The 12,458-nt window shown below is 38.0% G+C and overlaps 1 protein-coding gene across 1 annotated transcript in view; it reads left to right on the top strand.

The window, feature by feature from the left end:
* Positions 1 to 12,458, top strand: part of LOC150087884 (uncharacterized) — a 295,573-nt gene that overhangs the window by 203,317 nt on the left and 79,798 nt on the right. Inside the window, exon 27 of the mRNA XM_090369951.1 lies at positions 1,303 to 1,562. Coding sequence (XP_090226077.1) covers positions 1,303 to 1,562 — 260 coding nt within the window. The remainder of the gene's footprint in view (positions 1 to 1,302; positions 1,563 to 12,458) is intronic.

The raw sequence follows: 12,458 nt of genomic DNA, 5'->3' as shown, positions 1-12,458 counted from the left end.
GTCATTTTGCAGACAGCACAAACAGTCATAGGTCCATGCCTTATGCACTTCTGACGCCGGAATTCTCTGATAGCCGCAGCTGCATTTTTGCTGTCCTGATAGTACAGCTTCATTAATAGTGCCTTTTCCTGCAACGTTGTTGGCATTGCTGCTGTAGTGCAGGCAAACATCTACTGTATGATTTTGAAGAGACTGCTTTGCTTTTATACAGTACAGTAGAGCTGAGTAGTGGTGCTGTGGTAATAACTTATGATTATGCAAATACCATAAGTTATTTCATAATCGTAACTAAGGTAGTTACACGCCATATAGTGACAAATTTTGTAACTAATATTTTTTTCCAATAAATGGTGAGCGCATGCTTTATCATACCTGTTGTCCAAATTTCTCTTTAGTATGAGCCTTAGAACTCACTCCAGAGCCCTCTACCTAGGAATACTTTAATTTTAACAACCCTGTACATTTCTTTCATGACTACTATTGTTGTTACTACATTTGGGCCGCATCTTGAATACAGTAGATATGTCTTATGCCTTACATTTATTCATATTTTAATTAATAAATTACGTTCTCTGTCAGGTCAACGATGTTCAGTATGTGCTTGCATTATTGCTTTATATTATCTTTCATTTGATTCTGAATTATTAACTATCTTTTATGGTTTAGATTCAAATTATTTAATCTCTAAATTTATTATTATTATTTTATATAGCTTAGCAGATATTGATCATTACAGAAACAGAGAACTCCTTGTCGTTTTTTTGCATTCAGTCTGGGTGGTTGACCCCAGATGAAGTCACCTAGATTGTGGGTAAATAGCGATAAGTTTTGTATATATTTTAATTTATATTCTCTTCTTTTCTCTCTTTTTGTATATTATTCTTCCTTCTGCTAACCTTACATTATCTCTCTTGGTATATTTTTTTTAAATTTTTTTTTTATGAAAACCCCAAACACGAAAGGTATCAAAACCTATAGTACTTAGTACCGTGCATGGGTTGAAGGACAAGTATGGGGGGGGGGGATGCCGGAAACTTTGCTCTAGACACTAAACATGGGTTTCATCACTTCAAGCCTCCAATAAGCAAACTGGTGGTATTTCACCGGTTGATGAAAGTCATCTACCACCTATTGTCTTCAATATTAATTACTATATACAGCATATTATATACACATTATGGTCATAATGCATCATTGCTGTTGCAAGTATGGTGGCCCATAAGTATTAGTTACAGTTTATTAACATTTCTTTCCATACTACTCATTATATATATATATATATATTTTTTTTTTTTTTTACAGAAATTATTACTGTAGACTTATCAAGCTTACAAAAAGAGAGGAACAGTGAAATGGCTGCCCTTTCTGCTTATCCTCCTGTAACCACTGGGTTCTCCGCTTTCAGTTTAGCTCCAAAGGTGGGAATTTCCAAACCAACTTCAATAAATACTTTCTCGTTTTCATTAACACCTGTTACAACCAGCTCAACATCTTTAAGCTTTTCTGACATTAAGGCTGCACCACTATCAACATCCAGTAAGCCAAGCTTTACATTCACATTGGTAAGTAATTTTAACTTGGTCTTCATTTAAAAAAAAATATTGATATGGTTATAAAGCAGAATTTGGAAAAAATAAAAAATAAAATAAAAATAACAACCTTATTTTTAAGGTTGTGGGTTCTAGACCTGTGATTCAGGTCTAGAACCCACTTGGTACACATCTTCACTCATTAAATTTGAAATATTTTGTATTTCACTGAACTTTTTACAGGAGGTGTCGCTGTGGTCGCGGAAGTGTACGGACGCATCTGCACGAAGCTCCACTTGATGTAAACGGCGGACGACGATATTGCGCGATCTTCGATTTAGGCAAGTATTAGAATATGGATTTTTCAGGTTTGAAGAGTATCACAGATGAAGGTAAGTAAATTAAGTTGGGCAAGAATAGTTTTTGTGATTGTATTTGCCTATTTTTGCTCTTTTGAGAGTGATTTTGTCCAGCGCGATCGCTTCAGCGGTAGCAAGCCCACTGGCATAGCCACTGATTTGAATACGTCTCAAAAGTCGAGAAATTTGAATATATTATACTTGAAACGGCTCGTGATAAGGTTATTTTGTATGGAAAATATAATACTCCTGACAGAATTAACTTATACTTAGCTTATAAAATAGTTTTCTTTGTCTACAGGCGTTTCCCGCCAAAACCTGAAAATCGCGATTTCTGATTTCTAGTGGGCCTACACTGGAAATAAGTACCCCAAACCACTACTTAAAACGTCAGAAAATTGCTAAAAGTGAATTTAATGCAGAAATTATGGCTGAAAAATCAAATAATGACAAAATTCTGGACAATGACCTAAAAGACTCCTCTGAAAATGAAGCTAGAGTGCTCAGGGAGAAAGTCCCTGTTAATGAGGAAAATGGTAACGAACTGGATAGCTGGCCTCCTGGCCCCCTCAGTATTAAGAAGGGCAGGAAAGGAAAAAATCAAGAAACTATAGAAATTCCAGAGATGCAACAAAAGACAGAAGAAGAACTAAAACTAGACTACCTAACAAATTTGACTGACCCTATCAAACAGGCAAAGGAAACCAGAGTGTATCTAGAAGAATATATGCACAAGCAAACCAACAGGATTACTTCTGCAATTTAGGCTGCAGATAGTGAACTGTTGGTCACTGCTTGAGCAGCGCCTGATTGAATTAAACACAGAGAACCAAGTGTTAAAATCAAAATTAGAGGTTACAACTGAGGAGAAGAACAACTATAAAACAATGAACACACTAACCTATGCCCAATGTGCAAAGGCTAATAGCAAACAGGACATAACTAAAGCAAAACAAATAGCTACTAAGCAACCTAATATAAACAAGGAAAGCAACATTGTTATTCTGAAAGCAAAAAGTGACTCTACCCATAAAACCAGTGAGGCAGTTAAGGACACAGTGGTAACAAAGCTGAGGCCTCATCTGAGAGAAATAAAGATAAACAACATGCGGAAAATCAGGAATAATGGAGTCCTGATCGAGGTAGCAAGCAAAGAAGATCTAAGAAAAATAGAAAACCATCCTGAAATTGAAAAACTGGGCTTGCTCCCTGAAAAACCAAAAGGGAAAAACCCTAATATTATAATCTTTGATGTACCTGTGTCAGTAATAGAAAAAGAATTCATGATGGATATCTACTTCAAAAACTTTAACAATGAAATGACAATAGATGAATTTGCTGCTGAATTCCTGCTGAAAAGAGCAACAAAAAACAAAAGGAATGGACAACTCAACATAATTGCAGAAATTACACCAAAAATTTGGAAGGTATTGCAGGGACAACAGAGAATCTATGCTGGCTGGACCAGTCATAGATTTAGAGAACATTTCCCTATCCAAAGTTGCTTTAACTGCCATAAATATGGTCACATTGCCAGAGACTGCACTCAGAAAGAACCTGTCTGTGGTCACTGTGCAGTCACTGGCCACGATTGCAAAAATTGCAAAAATAAGTCTCAGCAGCCAAAATGTGCTACCTGCAAGGCAGCACGGCTGACTGACTATACACATAGTATCAGGGATGATAAATGCCCCAGTTATAAAAAAATGGCAAAACTTATACAATCTAGGACCAACTATGGGCCAGATTAAAAACATAAATGTGACTAGGGCTCTAAATCTTGTCCAATTGAATGCTCAAAGAGCAAGAGCCGTTGTAGATCAGATCAAACTCAAATTGGAAGAAAATAATATAGATATCTTGGTACTCCAGGAGCCCTACGCACATATGGGTAGAGTTCAGGGATACCCAAGAGACTATAAAATAATAGAATACACCTCAGGTGTCCCTTCCACAGCAATAGTAGTTAAAAATACTGACCTTACAGTCACAAAGGTGGGTCACCTCTGCTCCCCAGTGGGAGTGTGTGCCCATATTACCAGTGCTGTAGGACAGTTTTACATTATTTCACTATATTCCAGACCAGGTGAAGATATAAATCCAACTATTGAATACCTACAAGTAGTCACAAACTTGCTACCTACTGCAAATATCATAGTGTGTGCTGATGTCAACTGCCGGTCAGCCTTATGGCATAGCAGTACAGAAGACAGAGCAGGCACACACAACGGCCAGATACTTTCGGACTATATAGCCACCTCACCCTTTCAAGTACTAAACCAACCAAATAACCTCCCAACTTTTAGCAGTACCATGTGGGAGAGTGACATTGATATCACTCTTGCCACCAATTCAATAGCTTATAAAATCACAGACTGGTGTGTCCAGCCAGCCTGGACCACATCAGATCACAGAGCCATTTCCTTCAAACTAAACAGGCAATTACAAACAACCCAACACTCTCTGTTGGATATCAAAAGGTATAACCTTAAAAAGGCAAACTGGCAGATTTTTGCAGAACATACAGCAGCTGAGCTGCAAAAACAGGAAAATGAGTGGTCTAGATCAGGCAACTGTAGCCCGGACGAGCAAGCACTGACTATGACAAACATTTTAACAAAAACAGCAACCCTGTCTATCCCACGGAAAAAACCGAGGAAGCAGACAGTTCCCTGGTGGTGCCCCGAACTGACTATACTCAGAAGTAGGGTACACCAGGCACAGAGACATTTTCAAAGAGCCAGAACATCTTGGTCACAAAATGAGGTGGATGCACTGAGAGATTCTTATAAAACTCACAGGAATCAGTATACAGCCCTCATAAGAGATAAGAAAAAGGAATGCTGGAAGCACTTGGTGGGAACTACTGGAAACAATAACCCTTGGGGAGTTGTCTACAGAATAGTGACCAACAAGCTGCCAAGAGGAGATGTCTTAGAAACTACTGTCAAACCAGATGGAACCCCAACCCTGTGTTGGGTGGATTCTGTAAATAACATCCTAGACAGTATCATTCAGACTGAAACTGGAAATCATTCCCCCACCCAGCTCGACATTATAAAAGAAAACACTGAATATGACAATGCCAATATTGAACCTCTGTTCACTATACAAGACTTAGAAATAGCACTATCTAAAACCAAAAACAATAAATGCCCAGGTTTTGACCTCTTAGAGGTTGAGATTATCAAAAAATTAGCAGAAATAGCACCAGATAAATTAATAGCACTATATAATAACTGTATGACAGAAGGTATATTCCCAAAAATATGGAAACAAGCTGTGTTAAGGTTAATCCTGAAAAACCCTGAAAAACTCCCTACTGATCCCAAATCATATAGACCAATAGCCCTACTCCCTGTACTAGGGAAAATATGCGAAAGATTAATATACAGCAGATTAGCTCAATATTACACAGAAGCAGGCTTGCATTCCAACAGTCAGTATGGTTTTAAGCAGGGCAATTCTACGGAGGATGCCATGCACCACCTACTGACAACAGTTAAAAACACAGAGGAGAAATATATGCTGGCAATCTCCATTGACTTTGCTGGGGCATTTGACTCACTGTTGTGGCCTAGTGTCCTTAGGAGGCTTCGCCAGGCAAATGCCCCACAAAACCTCTATAAGGTAATAAACAGCTACCTTACAGACAGAAGTGTCTCAGTACGCACAAGGTTCCAGGAATTGATACGCCCTGTGAATAAAGGCTGCCCGCAGGGATCAATCCTTGGCCCTTTCTTTTGGAACATTGTTCTGGATGAATTTCTGGCCTTGGATCTGGGCCCCGTGGAAAGCCTGGCCTTTGCAGATGACATGATTTTCCTTGTAAAAGGCAACTCACGAGTGGTTGTAGAGCAAAGATCAAATGCCGCTCTCTTGCAGCTGCAGGAGTGGGCACAAATGCACATGCTCAAAATATCGCCTGAAAAAACCAAACAAATACTTCTAAAAGGTAATTTGGACATGAGAAGACGTCCACAAATCAAAATTAACACAATCACTATAAAAATGGTAACAGAACTAAAATATCTTGGAGTGGTCTTTGATTCAAAATTAACTTTTTACCCCATTTGATCTACTTGGCGAAGAAAGTGCGAAATTATGCAGGTATGATTGCCAGGATCAGTCGAGCAGACTGGGGACTCAAAAGAAAGACCTTGGCAATCATATACCGTGCAATGTTCCTGCCTGTTATCACCTATGGAGCCGGTGCGTGGTTCATCCGCTCGGCCATAGTAAGAAATAGGAATAAATTAGAATCGATACAAAGGACAATACTACTCACTATTACCAGAGCATGTCGCACAGTAAGCACACCTGCACTACAGTTGCTGGCCGGAACTCTCCCACTTTACCTGGAAGTAGCCAAAAGAGGCTTATATTATAGATTTAAAAAGGGCATACCCACAGAATTTCTGGGGATAGCCCTTGATACAACCAATACCTTCAATGATGAAAGAAAAAGAATAGCCACAAAGCTCCACGAGCTATGGCAAACAAAGTGGGAGCAGGAAACCAGAGGTCTGGTCACCAAACGGTTTCTGCCACTGGTGTCAATGGTTAGCCCAAAGCCACCTAAGTGGTATGCCCCTGGACTCTTTACAACATTTATATTGACAGGGCATGGCTCCCTAAAGGCGAAACTAACCTCCTTAGGCCTGACCGATGACCCAAACTGCACCTGTGGCGAAAGTGAAGACTGGGCACACATTCTCTATGAATGTATAATATATGACATCCCCAGAACAGAGTTAATAGCACAGATTGGTCCCCTTCCCAGGGGAGAAGAACATCTCTTCATCATAGAAGAGCAAAATTATAAAGCTTTTACATCTTTCACACAGAAAGTTTTCGAAATGCGCAGAGCAATTTCAGCCCCCCAGCAATTAAACAATAATCAATAGTAAAATTGCCCAAGTTTCCCACCACGCCCAGATGATGACTTAAAAACTGTTAGGATAGCAGTATTCTGCACCCTGACATAACAAAACTCCCCATGACTACCATGCCATGTGTAGGAACCTGGGGCCCCAAACCAATGTAGGGGGATGGGAATGCATGGAGAGAAAGTGAATGGGAGTGAGCAGAAGAGCAAATGTAATTGGCCGAAAGAATACAAAGTTAAAAATAACTTGCATTACTTTATATATACTGTACCAACAAACATTTACAAACCACATAAACACTATCACTGCATTCTCCCCAGGCCTGCAAAAAAAAAAAAAAAAAAAAAAAAACACCTTGCAGCTAGGCCTGCACCACAACTGAAGAATAACAGTAAGTTGCGGTGCCCAGAGAGTGCAGTGCAGAAAGAAAGAGTCGAATAAATGAGATGAGAGCTAGAAGAATGAATAAAAGTGCAAGCGTGAGAGAAAAGAACACAAACCACAAATGCTAAGTTAAGTACACACTAACCCTGGTTTTAATTAGTATTTAAATTTACGTTACCCATCATTGCATCCCCTCCTGGTGTGTGAGAAAAAGATGAATGAGTTGAGTGAAATAAAAAAATAAAATAAAATAAAAAATAAAAAAATAAAAAAAAATTATAAAATAAGAAAAAAAAATAATAAATAAATAAAAAATAAAAAAAATTATAAAATAAGAAAAAAAAAATAATAAATAAATAAAAAAAAAAATTATAAAATAAGAAAAAAGTATAAAAAAAATAATAATAAAAAAAAAAATAAAAATAATAATAATAAATAAATAAAAAAATAAAGAATGCAAGTAGAGTGAGAATGCACATTACGAATGAAGTAAATGTGTGCATCTCCCCCCCTTCACCTGGTAGGTTCCCCACTGCCAGCTAACATATCCCACCCCCAGAGCAGGATGGGCAGCTGGACCTTCATACCGGATTCGACACTCCTTGGACAAGACACCGACGAAGACATTCTGCGGCTTTGCTGCCAACACGCCATTGGCGATCCGAACTGGGTACTCTAACCTGGTTCCCTTTAAAACCCCATCCCCAGGCAGGGAATGGAGGAGACGGATCTCTGTCTCCTCTCCTCCCTGCCTACCCCCCATATTTCGCCTGGTGGGGCTCATCTCCACTGACCTCTTTGGGGATGCCTACTCTATCCGTCCCTATTCTTCTATCTGTTTCCTCCCCAGTCTTCAATCTCCCCCCCTCTCTCTCACTAAATCGACCGAGTACACCCCTTAACAATGCCGCCAAATTATAACCAACGTCTAAATTCTACCGGTTTTGTGCAAATCTCTAAGATATCTAACACTATCAGCTTTTATCTAGCATTACATGTCTAAATTTAATAACATCAAAATTTTGCCCGACCTATTTGGCCTTTAACACATCTCTTTAGTGTTCAACCCTAACCAGCGATTTCCTAACAGCAATCCCATTAAGCATTAATGTCAAATGCATAAACTTTTATTTTATTTTATTTTATTTATTTATTATTTTTTTTTTTAAATAGGCCCTAGCCACTGAAATCCCAGGAAACTAGGTGACAGGACCTGCCAGAGCAAATTGTTGTGATACTGGATACACCCGGCTAGCCTCCACGTGGCAGGGTATGGGCAACGTGAGGCCCCACTAGGGGCCTGGCGGCCAATAAGCCGGATAAACAATGGGCACAACATATCACACTGCACGGACACGACCCACACACTTTCAAGTCTCTGGCTTGACAGTGTACTGTCCTCGATACAGCGAAACACACGCGGAGATGGGAGAAATCCCAGGTGCCGTCTGACACGAACATACCTTATACCTTATACCTTGAACTTTTTACCTGAACAATAAATTTTATAAACAAAACAAATTATAGATTAGTCAAAATCTTAGATGTTTTCACTAATGGATTTTTTATTTTATTTTATTTCTGTGTAAAAGGGGGGGGGGGGCTTATATTTCAGTAGTCAGTGCATCATTCCTTTACTTGCAACTTCACAAAGTATTTAACAACATTTTCAGTGGCTTGTTTAGCCTAACTTTGGATAATTTAATCATATTTACAACTCACACTTTGACAAATCCATAACTATAAGCCAGTAACTTCTGTCACTTGCAGTAGTCAAAATGATATCTTACCAAAAGGCAGACACAAAAAGTGGAGCTAGGAGGACGAATCAGATGAAAACTATATAAAAACCATGGGTGTAAATATTGACCATCCTGTATGCATGGGAATTGATGCACAGCAGCAGAGCAATATGGTATTCACAGTGTCCAAGCTAGCACAATGCAATGTTATTGGGTTTCTTTGAATTGGATATTATATGCAGAATCTAAAGCCCAATGAAAAAGGAAGGCAATTGCTTCTTTGATCAAATAATGACTGTACATGAGACATGTATTTTTAGCCAGAGAGAGAAAGTGATACAGCATGCGCTGGAAACATTAGTTATCACCAAGGTTTTAAGAATTTCAAAACTGTCAAAAGAACTGGGAAGGCCACACTCATGGTGCTCTTCAATTCAGAAGCTACTACTGCCATGCCATTTCGTGTGCATAGGTCTCACCAAACTTCTAGGCACAGATCTGCATGAGGAAAATGTGGGCCTTAGATTCTTCCCATTATTACTTTAGGGGAAGACATATTTCTTGTTTCTGGGATTTGCTTAATTTATGGGTTCAGTAGTATTTACATTTTCACTCTGACAATGATTTCAACTTACAATAAGGAAATAATAACACTACCCAACATGATTTTTACCTCCAGCAAATCAATGGTTGTTTCTGCTCAAGTTTTATGTATAGAATTTAAAATCAATCATAAAAATTTCCTATCACGTCTCAATTTTAAGATATAGATAGATAACTGGATTCTGTACAAAGATATCATAACTCTTTGACATACAATTTTTAAACTTATTAACTTTTCTATGGTTTTGTTTATTGGGCTAAAAGTTAAGCAAGCACATCATTACTGTTCTTGCAATATAGTATATTTTTATTTTGATGCACTTTTCCAGACAATTCAGTATTTTTATTAATTTTATTACACCATTCAATGGTTCAATATATAGTGTATGATAAACTATGCTACAAGAATTCACATTCTGTTCAAATTTACCATTTGCTTTTACTGTTTTTAACTTAATGTATTGTTAAAATGGAGAAGACAAAACACAGAACTGCCAGTATTTGTGGTGACTTAACCCCAAAAACCCCCAAAGAGGAAGAAAATATACAATATCACAAAAGTTGCATATTAATTGCACAAATTGCTCTCAATGTACATTGTACATTGAGAGCAATTTGTTTGTACGTTGGCTGCAAGATCGGTGGCCAAAAAAAAAAATTGGGCTCCACATATCTGTTGTATTACTTGTACAACAAACTTAAGGCTGTGGTTATATGGCAAGCTGAGAGCATTACTTTTTTCCTATTGTGTAGTGCAAGTCCAAGAATAATTTCGACAACTGCTATTTCTGCATGACGAAAATAAAAGGTATTTACAAAAAGAGCACTACATCAAATATCCCATCAGCAATTAGGCCAGTGCCACACGGTAAAGAACTGCCAGTACCTGTGCCACCAAAATCTTGGGGTATTGGAAGTAGTGATGAAGGTACAGAAGAAAGTTTACCAGATGTCGCAGAACCATGCATGTACTTCATGTAATTTGGACTACGAGTCAGAAAAAGAAAAGGCCCAACACTACATTGTATAAGAAGAATTAAGCGACTTGATCAGAGACTTGGGCATACCCAAAGAGAAGATTGAATTACTCGGATCCAGACTACAATGGTGGAACTTACTCGCCAGAGGTACAAACATTACAATATACCGTAAGCGAAATGGAGAGTTTTCAAGATATTTTGCAGTGGAAAACAATGTGTGTGTCTGCAAAGACATCATTGGTCTTATGCACGAACTGAACATTGATCACAATACCTCTGAATGGCGTTTGTTCATTGATGCGTCAAAGCTAAGTTTGAAAGCAGTATTGCTTCATAATGGAAATACTTTACCATCAATTCCTCTTATTCATGCTGTTGGCCTGAAAGAAACTTATGATAGTATGTCCCAGATTCTTGCTGCTATACGTTACAATGATTATGGTTGGAATATTTGTGGTGATCTTAAAGTGATTTGGCTGCTTGTTGGGTTGCAAGGTGGTTTCACCAAATACTGTTGTTTCCTGTGTTTGTGGGATAGTCGTGCAACAGCCAAACACTACATTGTACAACACTGCAACAAGAGAGATGAATATATTCCCAGCAAAAGCAATGTAAAGTATGTTCCATTGGTCGATCCACAAAAGGTTTTGATACTGTTATATTAGGGCCAACCAAGGTTACTCTCACTTGTCTGTGTGTATAATGTTTGTAATACTGTTTTGCCTGTATTTCGGCAAAATTTTCCTTTTTTTTTTTTTTTTTTTTTTCTTTTCTTAAAATTTGGGCAAAAAACCTGAGTTTTGGGAGGGGGGTGAAACCTTGGTATTCATTCTTAAGACCAGCTGATTCAGCCATGGAATTAAAGCTAATAAAAGTACCTTGTATCATTGAGAGGATTAGAATCCAGGCCTTTTCCACCCAGTGTGGGGAGAATGCTGATTATAGCCACTGTGCTGTCTGTGTGTAGACACTACATTTGGTTCTATTGAACTTATATGCAGTGTGAAGTTTCTTTTAATTTTATATTATAAAAGAATATTTCATCCAGCAGTTCACAGTTCCACCCAATCAATTTTGGTTTTGTCTTCTTCAAAACTAAAACCAAAAAAGCTGTTTTTCTTTTGTTTACTGAAGTGAAAGAATTGGCATCATTATTTAAATGCATCCTGTCCTTCTAGTGGATGAAGTTTGCATAGAATTCTTTGTTTCCTTGCAAAGTTTGAAAAATTTACTAAGTTATGCATTTTTGTTCAAATTATGCTTTTAAAACCAAAATGTGACTGTTCTGAAATTTCTTGCTGTATGCATCCCTTTCACCTGACAAACATTCTTTTCAAGCAGAGGATAATGCCCATTACTTTCTAGCGTAATTTTTTAGCACATTTTTTGTACTAAAGAAGTCTCCATTGAATAGTATGAAAATGACCTTCAAGGTTGGTAGTATCTTGAATGTGATTTTATACTAGTACTACTACTATTGAGTAAATGTTGCCCCCCACACCCCCTTAAATTAATTTGTTAGTTGCTTGTAAATAATCCCAATGGAGCAGTTTTTAGCTATTGTGCAAATACTCATGTGGGATGTTTTAATTGACGTGGTTCCCCAGAATATGATCAAATTTTTGTAAAGCAGCAGTTCCCAGCCTTTTTTTTTTGGCTTCATACCCCTTGGTTTCAGTGTGAAGCATCCCATACTCCCAGGTAAAATGTCACATATCCCTTCAAGTTCTCCTTTGTTTCTGTACCCACCACTTTAGTACCAGGCACAGAACTGAAAAATCACATTGGTAAATTCCCATCATTTCTGCTGGTGAGTGTTGAGGTAAGTACACTAAATAACAGTGCAACTGCTAATGGGTTTCTACTAGTCATGCCTGTGTTCAGGCTAGAATGAATACAAGGATATTCATTCTAGGCTTTCCATGCACACTGTAGCTGCTACATGAGCATATAAGGAAGTTTATTTTATATT

This window comes from Mastigoproctus giganteus, chromosome 3 (assembly GCF_048544385.1).
Source record: "Mastigoproctus giganteus isolate SK-2022 chromosome 3, ASM4854438v1, whole genome shotgun sequence".
In the NCBI taxonomy this organism is placed as follows: Eukaryota; Metazoa; Arthropoda; class Arachnida; order Uropygi; family Thelyphonidae; genus Mastigoproctus; species Mastigoproctus giganteus.
Note: the sequence above shows the minus strand (reverse complement) of the source record. Positions and strands in the feature narration are given on the sequence as shown.